Source organism: Lissotriton helveticus, chromosome 7 (genome assembly GCF_964261635.1).
Source record: "Lissotriton helveticus chromosome 7, aLisHel1.1, whole genome shotgun sequence".
NCBI lineage: Eukaryota > Metazoa > Chordata > Amphibia > Caudata > Salamandridae > Lissotriton > Lissotriton helveticus.
Window position 1 is genome coordinate 401,469,224 of NC_136068.1, and position 17,497 is coordinate 401,486,720.

The window sequence follows — 17,497 nt, forward strand, 5'->3', positions numbered from 1 at the left end:
CAATTCTGCACACCTTGCTATAGAGCAAGTCCGCTGTTTTCTCGTCCTATTTTACCCTCTTTTTACATTTTCAAAGACACCTTAAACAGAACTTGCACTTTTTGTGACCCAACATTGTATTATTGCACTAAACTATGAAGTCTGTTTTTAATTCCATAATAACATGCATATTAAGATTGGTTACTTTACAGATTTTCTTTACTTTTGTACATTTCTTTTTGATCTCTGATGACACTTTGTATGCTTTGTGAGGATGTTTTTATGTGTCTTTTATATACTGTGTACTTTTATGATATTGAAGATCGAGATAAAGTTATTACAAACAAATATTTGCTCATACAATCCTTGGCCTCTGCAAAGTGCACAGAGGAGTGGGCATCTATTCTAGTTACAATATTGTACAAATGTGCGTGTAGGGTGACTCCGGAAATTTTTGTTCACATGTTTAAGCCACACCTTAATTCTACAAGCCACACCCATTTTAGGGACCCACCCCCAACACACATTTTTCATCCCACTTAACCCCTGAATAGGCATTTTGCCGTTACAGTGTAGACTGGTCACCCAGAGAGGATGGAAACATTGTTTCAAGCCAACAAATGAAATGGCTGGTGCGCATTGGAGGGCATACATATAAATGCTGTAAGGCACCTGGTTCTTCTGCTGATGTAATTCCTCATTTTAAGAGCGGAACGTGTGCACAGAAACACATCTGTAACGCCAAGGCTGCTAGAGGGGTTCACCTTCTAGTTCTGCGCTCAACCCAGAAAGAGCACTAAAGTGGCAGTTTTAGTACCCCAATCGTTCTTATGGCAACTGCAGCACAGAGTCATACTTGGGGTCATCACCCTACACTGCTGGTGCTTGCAGCCAGACAGTGTTTTGCAGGGTCCGTCAATGCACCCCTTAGGAATGTTTCATGCACGTGAATGAGGAGTCCCGTGGTTAAAGATTGAGCATGAGTGCATGTTCCCTCCTGACTAGCTGGATGATCCTCACATACAACCATAGCCAATAGGTCTTGCTTTTGGGTCCTTATAAGTATTTAGTTGTGCAGCACAATATCCTTGGTGCAACAACATCAACTGTTGCATGGCTAAACACTTATAAGGTCTCAAAGGCGAGATCTATTGGCTATGCCAATGCTTGTTTTATAAATACTTGGTGTGGTTCTTTTCACTTAATCTATACTATAAGATTGCATTCTGGTAAAGCAAGCTGCTTTACACTCCTTCTGGACTAAGCCTGAAGGCTGCTCTCCCCAGTTATCACTTAGAGAGCCTTCTGAGGTTGTCGAAGGCCTCTTAAATCACCATAAGGGTTGTCTGGACTGGTGCAAGGAGCCCACTTACATTAGTGGACAGCATATACCAGGCCAGCCTCTCATACCGTGCACAAGCAACGCTTCTGAAAGTACGGTTTCTATTTCTTAAGTAGATTAACAACACCAATTGCTCTAACTTTCAACAATGCGAGACCTATTGCTTTGCGAATGCTTGTTTCATGTAATTTTGTAACAGGAAAGGTACAAAAGGAGACACAATGATAGGCATCCAATAACAGAACCCTAGGCAGACCTTTCAAGATGACAACTCCATCTGTGACCTCAAAACCGATGTATCTCACAAAGGATGGGGAGCGCATACAGGAAACTTAAAAATGAGGGCAACAGTAAGCGTTCTGACTCCCTAAAGCACATCAATTTCCTAGAGTAGAAAACAGTGCTCCTAGCACGGAAAGCTGTTCAAGCTCACATTACAGGGAGGACAGCATTGATCCAAACAGACAATACAACAGTGTTTTACCTGAACAAAGCAGGATGAACAAAGCCATTCATCCTAAGCAAATTAGCACAAGACATATGGCAATGGGCTATACATGAAGGATCAATCTGCAAACAATCCATCTACTAGGGAAAGACCCCACAGAAGCTGATCAACTCAGCAGACAGAACACAAGCCCTTACGAATGGAAAATAAACAAAAGAGCCTAGACAACATTTCCTTGCTCTGGGGGAACACCAACAATAGATCTGTTTGCAACAGCGGAGAAAAGGAAAAGCCAACTCCTCATCTACAGGTTTCAACACCACCAGTCAGAAGGGAATGCCTTGAAACTCAATTGGTCAGGGAGATTTGCTTACTCCTTCTCCCCATAACCTCTACTACACAAGGTACTGGAGAAGGCCAGGCAACCAGGAACAAATCTAATCCTCATACCCCCTCAATAGGCGAGACAAACCTGGTACCCAAACCTGCACAAACTGTCCAAGGGCCGGATGGTCAAGATCACGGAAGAGCAAGACCTTCCTACAATGTAAAGGGGACAAGTGTTCCACTCAGAACCAGCAACACCAAGACTAGCAGCTGGGTGCCTGAGCACATAGAATTTGGATACCTAAGCTTGCCCCAAAGAACAATCGAGGTACTAAGGAAGACAAGAAAGCCAACAACAAGACCATGCTACAAAGCTAAGTGGAGTAGGTATCTCATTTGGTGCAAGGGCAACAATGTCCTAGATTCAATTTCTACACAGAAGACAGCGATAATCTATCTCACCCACTTGCTGGACAGTGCAGTTAACTATTCAACCCTCAACTATTCAACCCTCAAGGTGCACATGGCGACAGTTGTGGTACACAGCAGAGGACCATCATGTAAGAGCTATTTCACATCACCAGTCATCAAAAGGTTCCGAGAAGATTACAAAAGGATAGCTCCTCCAAGGTAGGCTCCTCCTCCTATGTGGAATTTGTACACTGTACTAGCACAGCTTATGACGGAGCCTTTCAAGCCTATACAAAAAGTAGAACTACGGTATATAACAATTAAAAGGGCCTTCTTAATAGTAATATCATCACTACGGAGAATAAGCGATCTCCAAGCGTTAACTGTTGAGGAACAATATATGCAAATCCACAAGGGCAAAATAGTTCTGAGAACTAATCCCCAATTCCTACCCAATGTGGTGAGCTAATTTAATCTGACTCAAAGTATTCAGTTATCAGTTTTCTTTAAAAACCCTCAAACACAGCTGGAAAGAAGACTACATACCCTGGAAGTAAGGAGAGCATTACTGTATTATCTACAGGAGACAAAACAGTTTCGTAAGGGGAATTAATTATCTTTCAGGGAAAGTCCAGCAAAGGGTCACCTGTTATAAAAGGTACAATTGCAGAATGGATTGTGGAGGCAATTCAGACATGCTACTCCTCAGCAGGAAAAACACGAACCGTATGCCCAAAAGCACATTCAACAAGGAAAAAGGGTGCAACTCTAGCCTTTATGAAAAATGTGCCAGTAGCGACTATATGCGCAGCCACAACATGGGCATCCCCACATACTTTTACCAAACATTATTTTGTGGATATACAGATGACCAAGGAAGCTGCGGTGGGACAGAAAGTACTTCAACACCTGTTTGCAAATTCTTCCTCATCTCACCACTGCCATCCCAAGGAGAGGGAAGCTACTACGTATTCTAATGCACATCATGTGAATCTAGAAAGTGATTCATGCTGCAAAGCAAAATGGTTACTTAAATCTAATGCACAGCATGTGAATCCATTCTGCCAGTGTACACTGGCAGAATGCACCCAGAACTGGTTTGGACTAGGTACAGATACACTCTGCCTTCAGAGACCGAGGATTTTGGTACTAAAAAGGGGGACCCAGACCCCAGAACTTCTAGATCACTTCTGGGAATCAAGACAAACCTTTGCTGAGGAGAAGAACCAGGAAGCTGAAGGAGGAGACTACCCCTGTGCTGTGTGTTTGGGGGTTGGCCTGCAGTGGTTGCTTCATTGCCAAAGAAAGGAGAAGAGGACTGAGTGTGCTTTTCATCAACTTGAAGAAGAATCTCCAAGGGCCTGAAGTCTCAGGGATACAAGACTTCACCAACCTGCTCCCCCCTGAATTCCCTTGCTGGGAATTGAAGTGCCTACTGTTGCAGCAGTTGCCGTCGCATCACCAAGGAAGCGTGCTGCCGCTGTCGCCATCGCATCGCTGAAGTGCTTCGCATCACCGGAGAAGATTGTTGCAGCTGCAGGGGTCGCCGTTGCATCACCGGAGAAGCGTGTCGCAGGGTCTGTCACGGCTCAGAAGATCATCGAGTCGCCACACAGCCATCTGGCGTGCACGCTTCGCATCAAGGTTGTCGCATTGTAACCAAGACGCCATTTTGATCATTGAGAGAAGTATCGCATCGAGGCGCCATCTTGATCATTGACCAGCTTGGGTCTAGTGTGTTGAGAATTAAGGGCCTTATTACGGTGTTGGTCGGTGTTGGTCGGAGTTACCTCTTACTGACACCGACTTTGACTCTGGATTGACGACCTTAGGTTGGTGGTTCGGACTGCCTGTTTACGATGCGAGAAACATTGTTCGGTTGCATACTCACTTTTCTCTATGGGAGCTTGTGTCACGACCGTAAACCGTCCGTAATACAGGCTTCTATGGAGAAATGAGGGTGTGTGTAAAACCCTGTGCCCTGTGGCAGGAACCCCATGTTTCTGCCACACAGTACATGGTTTTACAGGGGGTAACCATAGGTCACAGGGTGAAGGGGTGCCTTCTAGGGGCCCTCACACTCACTTTGCGATAGCATTTCCGTGTCGGGAAGGCCAGCACGGAAAGGCTGTGGGAAACTGACATTGCAATCCCAATGGCTGAAACACCGTTCATAGGGGATTATGGTGCAGTACCGACCGGCTGGAAGACTCTGAGAGCCGGTCAGAACCGAGTCGGAGTGACCGGCTGATTTACATTCCAACCTCTGACATCATAGTTGCGTGATCGGACCGCAAACCGACCGTGTCGGTCGGAATACTTCCGACTGCGGACGGAAAGCTTCCGACTAGTGGTCGGAGGCTTTCTGATTGACATCGTAATCGGCCCCTAAGTTTTCTCAAAAGGCAAATCAAGCAGTCTTTTTCAGTGAAGTAACTCGCCTTCTACCCAATCAAAAGCTTGTAGCGAGGACGTGGGTGGGGGCCTAAGCTCCTTTCTCAGTGCATCTTATTAAAGCTCTTTTTCTGTTGCTCACATAAGGTCATACAACAGCTGTTCCATGAAGCCAGACTGTTAGCTGCTCTAAAACTAGTCGGAGAATTTTTAATTATACTTGTGAAATTGGAGTAAATCCTGAATTTCATATTGCGTGCAATCACAAAATGAGTTGAAATATAATTTTTACACGCAAGAGACTTGTTCACATAGAAATAGTTCACAAAGATAATTGTTTTTGCTTAAACCAGTCTCCTGGTATCTTGCAAGAAATGTTTTGCCTGAAGTGTGCACTCACATAAAACTTTCATGTGACATACTGGTAAGCGGCATTTTGCTTTAAAATCTTAATTTTGCAAAATGTTGATATTCCTCGGAATACAGCAGAAAAATTTACACAATTTCACCCACCCTTACTATTTGTTGCACAGTGTGGACCAAATCCACACTGCCACCTTGCAGTTTAGCTTGCATCCTGTGCATGTTTCAAGGTGATTGATTGATTGATGTTTGATCACAAGATCACCTGTTTTTTTTAGTCATACAGTTTCTTCTACTGCAGCAAGGTACAGAGTCTGTAGGACCAAATAGCAACAAGGACAGGCTGAACCCACGTTCCGTATCCCCTTAATATGTTCATGCTTCTTTTTTCTAATATTTCCGTGCTTTCTGGTCTTATCAGTGGTCGGTTGTCTTTGCCGCTGTCAGCATAGGGCACTTGTTAGATCTTCCTATAAACATATGCTGTATGCATGGATGGCGACTTGGGAAGCACAATGCTTCTTTCGATAGACCAGTAATAATAATCTTTGAATTGTTCTGTTCCCATCCCTTATAACTGGTGCCATAAAATGGTGCTATAGCTGGGACTAGAACTAGGAATGTGCTAGTTTAACCACCACAAATGGTAAGGATGCGGGCCATTTGTTGTGTGGCCTGCACAAGTAGTGGGTCCATATGAACCATTCCACTGGGAACCAAACACTGAAATGTAGTGCTTGACTCTCTCAGGGTAGCGTAGCATTGCCGTCCAAGGCCTACTCAAGGGAGGTGGTGAGGGCTAGTAATCCCCATTTGCTGGCATATACTAATAACGCTGAGTAAATCATTGTCCAGTTTGTGCTTTTTCTTTAGAAAAAGGAAAGTACATTTACTATGCGCATACTACTTAATACTACCCAGCAATGTACACCTTTGCATAAGGCTGGTCGAAATACCTTTGGCCACATTACATTTGATCCCTAAAGGGTCATGACCCCAAAATTCAAAGTACCTCCCTCCACGTACAGTACAGTACAGTACAGCACAGCACATAAACGTATATGAAGGTGTAAGTTTACATCAGGTCAATGTCCCCACCCTTCAAAATCCGAATCAAATTTCATGGTACTACTTCAGTCCATGACGGACTTCAGTAACCATAATCCCTCTGTACTTATTAATAATCAAGCATTGCAAACATGCTCTGATTATCATTAATAAAGCATGACATACTCTTCTGCCCTTGTTATGAATATTAAAGCATTGCAGTCAGTTCTCACATTATCTTTAATAAAGTATTTTAGCCTTTCAGGAATATGCCCACAGTGCCCTTCTCCCCCTGCCCGCTCCTACGGGTATGGAGCTCGCATTGGTAGTTGCCACCGCTTCCCCCAGACACTGGTACTAGAAGCGGGCAGCTCAACACTGTTGGGCGGAGCGTGGCGGTGCTTCTCCGTCCTCTTTGCTTCCAGGACCTGGAATTGGTATCCGGGTCCTATGTACATCGGAGTGTGAAGTCTTTTGTCACCCTGCTGGGCCAAGTTAATTATCCTGCTCACTAGCAGAGGGAACAAAGGTCTCCTCACACACAAGGAGCAATTACCAGTACTTCAATCAGCACCTGAGGAGGAAGGTGTGAGCAAGAATATCTGCAGCTGTCAATTAGCTGTCACACTGTATCAGGGTAGAGACAGCCCAGCCCATTGAACAAAGAAGGAAGATCACACAATTGGAGCTAAAGAGGAGGGGGCTCTCCTTTGAAGTTTTTGTTTGAAAGTCGGTGACCGCGATGTCAGATAGCAGTGGCGCTGAAGCTCCCAGAAACTGGATTGCAACGGAGGCAACAGCATTGAAAGCTGGAAGAGCAAACTCCCTGGATCCCTAATGGACTATAGACTGCCCACAGTTGACCCCATGACCAGTGGTTCCTTCCTGGACTAGGGAAGCTGGTTCCCTTCCACTCCTAAGGACCAGTTGGGGGAAGATCTGGACTTCTGTGTCGCAAAAGGTGGAGAGAAGCACAAGAGACAACAACCAGGCGAAATGCTGGTGCAGGGATCCAGTAGAACCAGCTCTCTGCAAAGCTGAGGCCAGGAGCCCTGCTAAACTGCTCCCACCAGGAGTAAAATGAGACCAGGCTCTTCTAAATCGGCCCAACAGGGCCAGAGTTATTGCCTTTTAAAAAAATTGACCTTTGACCCCTGGGAAAAAATGAAATGCATGGGGCTCCACGGCCACTAGAAAAGCAACACCCTGCCTCAGTGGTGTAGCTAGTCCCTTTATTTTTTTAAATGTTATTTTACAGAGTTTTATATAGCGCAAACTTGACCCGAATCGCGTATCAGAGCGCCTTACATAGCACCAGTTGCATTACATGAGAACACATTCATTTTTGTTAGACAAAGGAAAATTAAGCGATTTGTTCAGAACCACAGGATGTTCAATGTCATTGCCAAGACTCAAACCCAGTTCCCTAGATTTGAGGTCGACCGCCCTAGCCGTTAGGCCAACTCCTCTCCCCTTTAGCCTCGCCTGTGTTTGCTGCCTGTGGTGGCTGCATGAAAGAGCAGGGGGGGGGGGGATTCCTGCTTTTACAGGCCCTCATGACAGCGCAGGTAGGAGCGATAGGGGCTATGCCACTACCCTGCTGCACAGAGTAGGCAGGGAGAAGACCGCTCCCGACTTTCGCGCTGGCAACAAGGAGTGCTGGATGGGGGAGTTGGGAGTGAACTCCCAGTGTTTCCCAACACATGATACACCCGGGATTTAAAACAAGAAAGCAGAAGAAAAAGGATTGGCGCTCTCCTGAAGCTGCAGTAGAGCTTCTCACTGAATGCTCACTGCTCCTCCATTATGCCTTGTGGGGCTGTTCTCATTTGCATAAATGTTGCTGTTTGTGATGGACAGGGGCACCACTAACAAGCTTAAGAATTGTTGTGGGGAGCTGTAGGAGTTGCAACAGCTCCCAAACATGTAATTTTGATAAGTTACCCTTCGTTTGCGGGGTCCAGGAAATTATGAATCCCCCCCCACCCCCCCCAAGATATTCATCCGTTTTTGAAGCATTCCTCAGGCTAGATCTTTGGCTCTTCACCTGGTAGTGCAGCACTCTCTAGGGGTTGGTCCTGTGGCTGCATTTCATGTTGCCTGAAGGTGTATAAAAGACTGAGACACGTTATGTTTGTTTCAAATGCATTATTGATTAGTATGATGCTGACCGTGTATTTTGATCAATGTTGAAATGCTTTATTGACATTAATGGTTGCATTTACACATTGGTGATTTTAACATGTTGCTTTTGGTCGTTTTATTGTGAAGATCCATAGACGAAGCCAATAGGCAGGCCTTGTATGTTGTTGTGATGACCTCCTGACAAAGCCAGTAGGCCTGGTTGCTTTATTTAAAGTTATACACCCCTTTTATTGTGATATTCTATTTGGTATTGGGGTGGAATACTGTGATTGTGGAGAGTCATGGTGATTACTAGCCCACACCTCGTGTTACAATGGGGTGCTTTGTTCCCATTAAGGGGAAATGTTTTACTGATTACTTGCACAGGCTTCACATCCTGCAGTACTAATTTCTAACAGTGTATATTTCCTGTTTGGCACAAAATCAAACACAAGTAAAAAAAAATGACATAAAGAAATAGAAATTGTGCTTCTACACGAGCAACTGCAGGGGATTCTGGTATAATAGGGACCATAGGTAGTGAAGTAGTGTAAGAATAGACTGTGTATGGGCCTGGATGGATTATGGATGTGGTACTGGTTCCTGGGGTGGGACTGGAGCAGATGTTGGACTTTACCTGGTGTAATGTTGGTTGGGCTTTAGGAACAGTACATGCTGAACGGGACGAGGTGATAAAGGGCTTGTGTTACGGGAAGATGTGGGGCAGGTGTACGGGTAGACTGGATGGGATAGGCATGCGCCTCGGTGTTCACTATTGATATGGCTAGCTGTCTGGTTTGTTGGGATTGCCTTAGATGGGTATGAAACTAGGATAGACTAGCGAGAGTAAACATTAGATGTGTTTCAATGGCTTGTGAAGACTCACTAGGCATAGTTAAGTGCTGTGGACTGGTCCTTGTAAAGAGCTTGGATCCCAACATTTCTAAGTCAGATGTTCCCTAATTTCTCACTATTTTATAAATGTACACTGCCTGCCATGGCTTTACTCTCTTCCTTTTCTGATTCTATCTAGTGTCCAATGGGAATGGCATTAACCATTCCCCTCCCACACTGAATGGAGCTCCCTCGCCACCGCAGCGCGTCAGCAATGGACAGGCCTCGTCCTGCATGGTGACAAATCAACAGCTCCCTGCCACCTGTGGGGCCCGGCAGCTCAGCAAGCTGAAGCGCTTCCTCACCACCCTGCAACAGTTCGGAAATGACATCTCTCCTGAGATTGGGGAGAAGGTGCGCACCCTGGTTCTAGCGCTGGTGGTAAGTAAGGCAGTTCTTATGTACGCAAATCTTTTTCTCATTTACCAGAGCTTTAGAGCATGCTTTAGCAATCATATTAAAATGTGCACATTACCAGTAGGTGAAATCCTTAACAGAAAAAATATTTTATATTTATTGGTACTTTCAAACAATCAATCAATCAATCAATCAAGACATTTGTAGAGCGCACTACTTACCCGGAGGGTCTCAAGGCGCTTGGGGGAGGGGGGGGGGGTGCTGCTACTGCTCGAACAGCCAGGTCTTGAGCTTCTTCCTGAAGGAGAGGTGGTCTTGGGTCAGGCGCAGGTCGGTCGGGAGGGAGTTCCAGGTCTTGGCGGCCAGGTAGGAGAAGGACCTTCCTCCTGTTGTCGCTCTTCGGACGCGGGGAACGGCGGCGAGGGCGTGACTGGCTGATCGGAGGTGGCGTTTGGGAGCGTAGAAGTTGATGCGGTTGTTGAGGTAGCTCGGGCTCTGATCGTGAAGGGCTTTGTGTGCGTGGGTTAGGAGACGGAAGGTGATTCTTTTGTTGACGGGGAGCCAATGGAGGTCTCTCAGATGTCCGGAGATGTGGCTGTGTCGTGGGATGTCGAGGATGAGTCTGGCTGAGGTGTTCTGGATCCGCTGGAGTCTCTTCTGGAGCTTGGCGGTGGTTCCGGCGTAGAGGGCGTTGCCGTAGTCCAGACGGCTGGTGACGAGGGCCTGGGTGACCGTCTTCCTGGTCTCGGTGGGGATCCATTGGAAGATCTTCCGTAGCATGCGCAGGATGTTGAAGCACGACGAGGAGACGGCGTTGACTTGTCTGGTCATGGAGAGGGAGGAGTCCAGGATGAAGCCCAGGTTGCGTGCGTGGTCTGTCGGTTTGGGTGCGGTGCCCAGGGCGGGGGGCCACCAGGAGTCGTCCCAGGCGGAGGGCGAGGAGCCCAGGATGAGGACTTCCGTCTTGTCTGAGTTCAGTTTCAGGCGGCTGGTCGTCATCCACTCGGCTACGTCTTTCATCCCTTCGTGAAGGTTGGCTCTGGCGGCGGCGGGGTCGTTGGTCAGGGAGAGGATCAGCTGGGTGTCGTCCGCGTAGGAGATGATGTTGAGGTTGTGCTGGCGTGCGATGGCCGCGAGGGGGCTCATGTAGACGTTGAAGAGGGTGGGGCTCAGCGAGGATCCTTGAGGGACGCCGCAGATGACTTCGGTGGCCTCTGACTTGTACGGTGGTAGGCGGACTCTCTGTGTTCTTCCGTCGAGGAAGGAGATGATCCATTCCAGTGCTTTCTCCTGGATTCCGATGTTGCTGAGGCGCTGCACTAGGGTGCGGTGGCAGACAGTGTCGAAAGCCGCGGAGAGGTCTAGGAGGATGAGGGCCGCTGTTTCTCCGTTGTCCATCAGGGCTCGGATGTCATCGGTGGCAGCGATGAGGGCGGTCTCGGTGCTGTGGTTGTCTCGGAAGCCAGACTGGGAGGGGTCGAGGGATCCATTCGTCTCGAGGAAGGCGGCCAGCTGTTTGTTGACGGTCTTCTCGATGACTTTGGCTGGAAACGGGAGGAGCGAGATGGGGCGGTAATTCTTGAGTTCGGTGGGGTCCGCTGTAGGTTTCTTGAGTAGGGCGCTGAGTTTGGCGTGCTTCCAGCTCTCCGGGAAGGTGGCGGTGTCGAAGGAGGTGTTGATGATGTCCCGCAGGTGGGGTGCGATGACGGCGTCGGCCTTGTTGAAGACGTGGTGAGGGCATGGGTCAGTTGGAGATCCGGAGTGGATAGAGTTCATCATGCGGACGGTGTCATCGGTGCTGATCGGAGTCCAGGCGCGGAGGGTGGTGGTGGGGGGGCGGTGGTTCGGTCGTGGCGTGCGTCGGTTGGGTGCTGAAGCTGTTGTGTATGTCCGCGATCTTGTTGTGGAAGTAGGAGGCGAGGGAGTTGCAGAGGTCTTGCGATGGGGTGATGTCGTTGTTTCCGGCGTTGGGGTTGGAGAGCTCTTTCACGATGTTGAAGAGTTCCTTGCTGTTGTGTGCGTTGTTGTCCAGCCGGTCCTTGAATGCAGTTTTCTTGGTGGCGCGGATCAGTTGGTGGTGCTTCCGGGTGGCAAGCTTGAGGGTGGTCATGTTGTCCGGTGTTGGTTCTCTTCTCCAGGCTTTCTCGAGGGCTCGGCAGTTCTTCTTGGAGCTCTTGAGTTCGTCGGTGAACCATGGGGCCTTCTTGCTGCCGGGTCTGCTGGGCGGGCTCCTCAGTGGGGCGAGTTCGTCCGCGCAGTTGCTGATCCACTTCGTGAGGTTGTCGGCGGCCTGGCTGGGGTTCGCTGAGCTGGAGGGAGGGTGCTGGCTCAGGGACGCGGCGAGCTGGTCGGCTGTGATCTTGTTCCAGCTTCTTCGAGCAACCTGTTGCAGGTGGTGGTGGATCGTCGTTCTTTTGAAGGTGAAGTGGACGCAGCTGTGGTCCGTCCAGTGGAGTCCGGTGGCGTGGCTGAAGGCGATGTCTTTGCTGGATGAGAAGACAGCGTCGAGTGTGTGTCCGGCGAGGTGGGTGGGGGTGGACACCAGCTGCTTGAGGCCGAGGTTGGCTAGGTTGTCGAGCAGGGTGATGGTGTTGCGGTCGTTGTTGTTCTCCAGGTGGAAGTTGATGTCCCCCAGGAGGATGTAGTCAGCGGAGGGGAGGGCCTGCGGGCTGATGAAGTCGGCGATGTCCTCGCTGAATTGTGTGCGTGGTCCCGGGGGTCGGTAGATCAGGGTGCCTCTGAGGGTGGTCTTCGGGTCGGTGTGGATCTGGAAGTGCAGGTGTTCGGCGGTTGTCAGGGTGTCGTCGGTGTTGGTCGTGATGCGGATGGTGTCCCTGTGGATGATGGCGATGCCTCCTCCTGTGTTGTTGATGCGATCCCTTCGGATGATCTTGTAGCCCTCTGGGATGGCGATGGCGATGTCGGGCGCTGAGGAGTCGTTCATCCAGGTTTCCGTGAGGAAGGCGACGTCAGGAGCTGTGGTGTCGAGGAGGTTCCAGAGTTCGATGGCGTGTCTGTGGACGGAGCGGGTGTTGAGGAGGATGCACTTCAGGTGGTTGCTGCTGCTGTTCGGCTTGGCGGGTGTTGGTGCGGGGCAGGTCAGGATGCAGGTGAACTTGCAGGCGTGGCAGCTGAAGGGTCCGTGGGTCCGTTTCGGGGTGGCTCGGTAGCAGCCTGGGATTCGGCCGGTGTTGAGTGCGTTGATGGTGGCGGCGTCGTAGGTCCGGCGGGAGGGCTGGGGTCTGCGAGGGCCAAGGTTCCTGGCACTGGGCGCGGTCCAGGCGCGGACGGGCGCAGACGGGCTTACCTTTGGCGTGCCTTCGGCGCACAATCGGCGCGCCCGCTGCGCGTTGGCCACTCTGCCATAAGAGGAGAGTGGGGGGGGCGGAGCGAGGGAGGGGCAGCTGGGAGGCGGGAGCGGGGCGGCGAATGGGAAGGCTCCTGGTGGAGGGGGCGGGGCCGCAGGGGATCAGCGGCGGGGAGCGGGGATGTGGCGGGGGCACAGCGGGAGTAAAAACGGCGGGAAAAGCGGCGGGAAAAGCGGCGGACTGGGCAAGAGACTGGCAGGAAGAAAAAAGCTGGGCAAAAGCGGGGGAAAGCAGTCCCAACACAGGGGGGACAGACCAGAGTGCAGAGGCAGAGGCAGGAAAAGAAAAGGTCACGCAGGCAGCAGAGGCGGCGCTGCGCTTCAGAAGCAGAGACCACGCCTCGTGGTCAGGGGCACAGCTGCGAGCAGCGGCGGGAACGGGCAGCAGGGCACACCCACGGGGAGTGTGCGCAGTGCGTGGAGGAGTGACCGGCACAGAGGTCACAGGTCACCACTGCGTGCACTCCTCCCTATATGCTCCAGTGGGAGGGAGGGGCAGCTGGGAGGCGGGAGCGGGGCGGCGAATGGGAAGGCTCCTGGTGGAGGGGGGCGGGGCCGCAGGGGATCAGCGGCGGGGATGTGGCGGGGGCACAGCGGGAGTAAAAACGGCGGGAAAAGCGGCGGGAAAAGCGGCGGACTGGGCAAGAGACTGGCAGGAAGAAAAAAGCTGGGCAAAAGCGGGGGGAAAGCAGTCCCAACACAGGGGGGACAGACCAGAGTGCAGAGGCAGGAAAAGAAAAGGTCACGCAGGCAGCAGAGGCGGCGCTGCGCTTCAGAAGCAGAGACCACGCCTCGTGGTCAGGGGCACAGCTGCAAAAAGCGGCGGGAACGGGCAGCAGGGCACACCCACGGGGAGTGTGCGCAGTGCGTGGAGGAGTGACCAGCCCAGAGGCACAGAGGTCACCCTGCATCTCCCCTCCCTTTTTTTCAGTTGTTTGCCTGTACTACGTAGGGGTCTACATGCAGTTCCTGGGGTTGGCTTACTTGTGCCTTTGGGAGATATGGGCACAGCACAGACCATTTATATTGTGTGAAAAAGACCGCTTTAGTGAAACAGGTGCACATCACAAACTTTACCTGGGCAATCCGCCTACAAAACAACTACCTCGCTATTAGTAAAATCAAATGAACTATCCAATATCCTACCCCCATCCCTACTGTCCCACCCACATACTCCACCCGCAACTAACTCGTTCCTATTTAGTGCATTGAAACATTAAGCAACTTTTACTTTACCCTATAGCCTATGACTGCAGGTATTAACCTCCAAGCAACCCAGTTTCCTATACTTAACCTTGAACTTCCTGCCTACCCTCCCGTTCACCAATGGCAATGGCAATCAAACTTCTGTAAACACATGCAAAACTTTCAAGGCCACAGCCAAGCACCTGTCTCAAGCGACGACTGTACATTAATGACCCTCCCTTGCGCACCTGTCCCAATAAGATCGAATAACCTACCAAATCCCCCGAAAGCTAAATATTTGGGCACTGGTAGGCAGGCAAAAAAAGATAACCACAGAGAGACTCCTTGTCACCATTTCACCTGTACCTAAAATGGTAGCAGGGAGCCCATAAATAGTCCACATATAGCATTTTGGCTACGAATGGGCTCTAACAAATAGGCCAAATACAACCCAACAGTTCTGACACGTGCCAAACAATGTCCCCGGCCTCCACTAAACAACAAACATGCCTGCTAACCAACCCCCCCCCCTCTCCCCCCGGCGAAACAGCGACAAATGGAGCAGCACCTTGCAAAATGGCTACCCCCGTCAGCGACTGCCTACGTCTACCCACGCACCCTAAGTCTCTTGCCATGTCGACCTGCTCTGCGTGCCAGTACCGAAAAGTCTGCCCATGCCTGTTCATAAGCTCTTCTCAATGGCTCTGCCCTCATACTGACTATTGAGAGGTGTGGCGCCGCGGCCAGGGCGACTGACGCTGGAATCTGGGGACCACGGTTCGATCCCCGGCTCCGGTGGCAGGTTAGCCCAGCATCATGTGACTCTGGGCAATAGCTCGCTTAATCTTCCCGACGGCCCCCAGCGCCTAGAGACCCTTACGGGTGATTGTGCGCTTTACAAATGTGGACTTTACTTTACAAATGTGGACTTTTAACGACCTGAACCACGTTCTTGTTTGCCACCCCGAAACGCACCTTTTAGGGCGCCAACTCTGCTCTGCACATTCTGACAACCACCATAACTACCCCTTGCCTTCCACTACCCTTGCCAATGCAAGCCAAATCCAACACCTTCTTCCGCCTCAGAGAACATCTAAATGCCCCAAGTTAGATCCTCCTGCTTGACAAATGGAAGCCCCTTGAGGGCATTCGAGGAAAAACCTTCCTAACCTGGAATCATCTTTAACCCCTGCAGATATGCGCACATGATTAGGTAGCAGCGATAAATCCAAAAGCGCCCACCTAGCCTCCTACAATTGTTCTCCCTTCCCTGACCCCCTGCAAGTTTTTATGTCCTTCAGCAACCCTTAAATCTCCTCCAACTTCACCTTCTCTATCACCATCCTGCTAGCTAGCAATTCCTACCTCTCCTCCCTTTTGTCCTGTGGCAGGCTCTCTGCCATTGTTTGCTGATCTGTTACAATCTCTGTGTGGACCATATTATGCCAGATTTTCGCTGGACCTAAAGGAACCCCCACTGTCACCTATGAACTCTAGAACAATTACTAGCGTCTGCTGGCAGTCCGCTGAGCTGGGTTCCCCCACAAAAGGAAATCCTCCAAGTAGTGTGTCCCCAGCTTATGGCCGGAACTCCCTACAAAATCCTCTGCATGAATGAAGTGAAACACTAAACACCATACCGTAGCATCCCGTCAGTAGTGTCTCATCCATGTACAATTGTATTGTTCAAATTGTATGTCTAATAGCAGAAAACCTTCTGGATGTACTGGAAGCAGTGGAAAATCTGACTTCCCATCACGCTTTGCCTTTTGTGCTCCTAGGCCCGCTGTCACCACTGGTGACTTGGCCACCTCTCACTTTGCCATTTTGGTGCTGGACGCACCGTCAACACCCGTGACATGGCCACACCTCATTTTGCTAATTGTGCTCATGATCCCGCTCTCACCACAGGTATCTGAAAGAGACTGTTAGTTATAGATTCCTTACCTTACAATTACCCCCAGGCGTCAGACGGGATCCGGAGAAAGGTTTTCGTAGCAGTACCCTTGTACTTCGGTAGGTGCCATTAGTCGACTCCGCATCTGCCGTCGGCATTATGGTCGCCGGGACGATGTTGTGGTGTCTACTTAGTTGCCCCCCCTGCGCGCTGACGTCAGTTCTTTCTTTTCTGTGCCAGCCAGCGCAGATCCGGACAGAGCGTGCTCTTATTGACTTTTTGAGAAATTATTTTTCTACTTTTGTCGACCCCTTTTTTGCAACCAACGACGCCTGGTGCACGAGGGATGTCCAGCCAACAGTCCGGTTTCAAGCCCTGTGACTCCTGTCACAAGTTGATGTTGGTACCCAATCCGCACCTTGTATGCCTTTTGGTCCCTGGAGCGCCACCACGACCCAAAGTCGTGCTCCGACTGTCGGGCCCTGAACCCAAAGTCTTTGCAGGAGCGGTCCCGAAAGCTTTTGGAGTACACTCTGGGCGGCTCGAAGTCCCGGTCGAGGGGATGGTCGTGGTACTGATCGCGGAACCATTGCCATTTGTCGCCGAAGTCTCCGCACTCCTCTGGTAAGTTAAAGCACAAGAAGAAGGCGAAGATGAATCGTCGCTCTTTGCCTTCTCCCCATCCGTCTGCCGCTCCCTCGGCTACACGCTTCCCTCCCTTTCCGGGAGCTGGAGTGTCCCCTGCCCAGCTTCGTGTCTTTTACGAAGCTCTCCACTCCATCTTTGGACAGCCAGACTTTGCTGGCGCACCTTCGGGGCCCGCGGACTCTGCTGAGGGCTCTAGGCCTTTGATGTCGGCGACTCCGGTGCCGCAGGGCCCCCATAGATCCAGGCCGGGATCCGGATCGGTGCCAGTTGACCTCACGGTACCTTCCCCAGCACCGATCCCAGTGCCAATGCCAGCTGTGCCCCCAGCCGGCATCGACCCCAACCTCACCCGAGGGTATTTTTGTACCGCTGTTCATCCCTGGCCTTCCCTACCGCCCGAGTGGCAGCCACATGAGCGTGAGGAGGACTGGGAGGGCGCTGACCAACTGGAGGAGCCGGATTGGCGAGAGGAGTTGGGCGATGCCAGTGGTCTGGATACCTCCCTAGACCTTAGTATGCTTCTCCCCCTACCGTGGCCAAGGAGGAGGGAGCCTCCTATGGTGTGGCGTTGCATAGGGCGGCTGAGGCCTTAGGCCTTGAGCTTCCTACGGTGGCAGTCAGGACTAACCTCCTGACTGAGGTGCTTCAGCCCTCAGTGGCCTCTTCGGAGCCCCTGCTGCCTTTTAATGAAGCCCTCACTGACATCTTTCTGGG

The 17,497-nt window shown here is 50.6% G+C and overlaps 1 protein-coding gene across 6 annotated transcripts in view; it reads left to right on the forward strand.

Annotated features, from left to right (window-relative positions):
- Window positions 1-17,497, forward strand: part of CBFA2T2 (CBFA2/RUNX1 partner transcriptional co-repressor 2) — a 397,115-nt gene that overhangs the window by 72,860 nt on the left and 306,758 nt on the right. For all 6 annotated transcript variants that reach the window (XM_078652273.1, XM_078652269.1, XM_078652270.1 and 3 more), the window contains exon 3: window positions 9,469-9,710. In XM_078652273.1, the coding sequence (XP_078508399.1) occupies window positions 9,469-9,710 (242 nt within the window). The remainder of the gene's footprint in view (window positions 1-9,468; window positions 9,711-17,497) is intronic.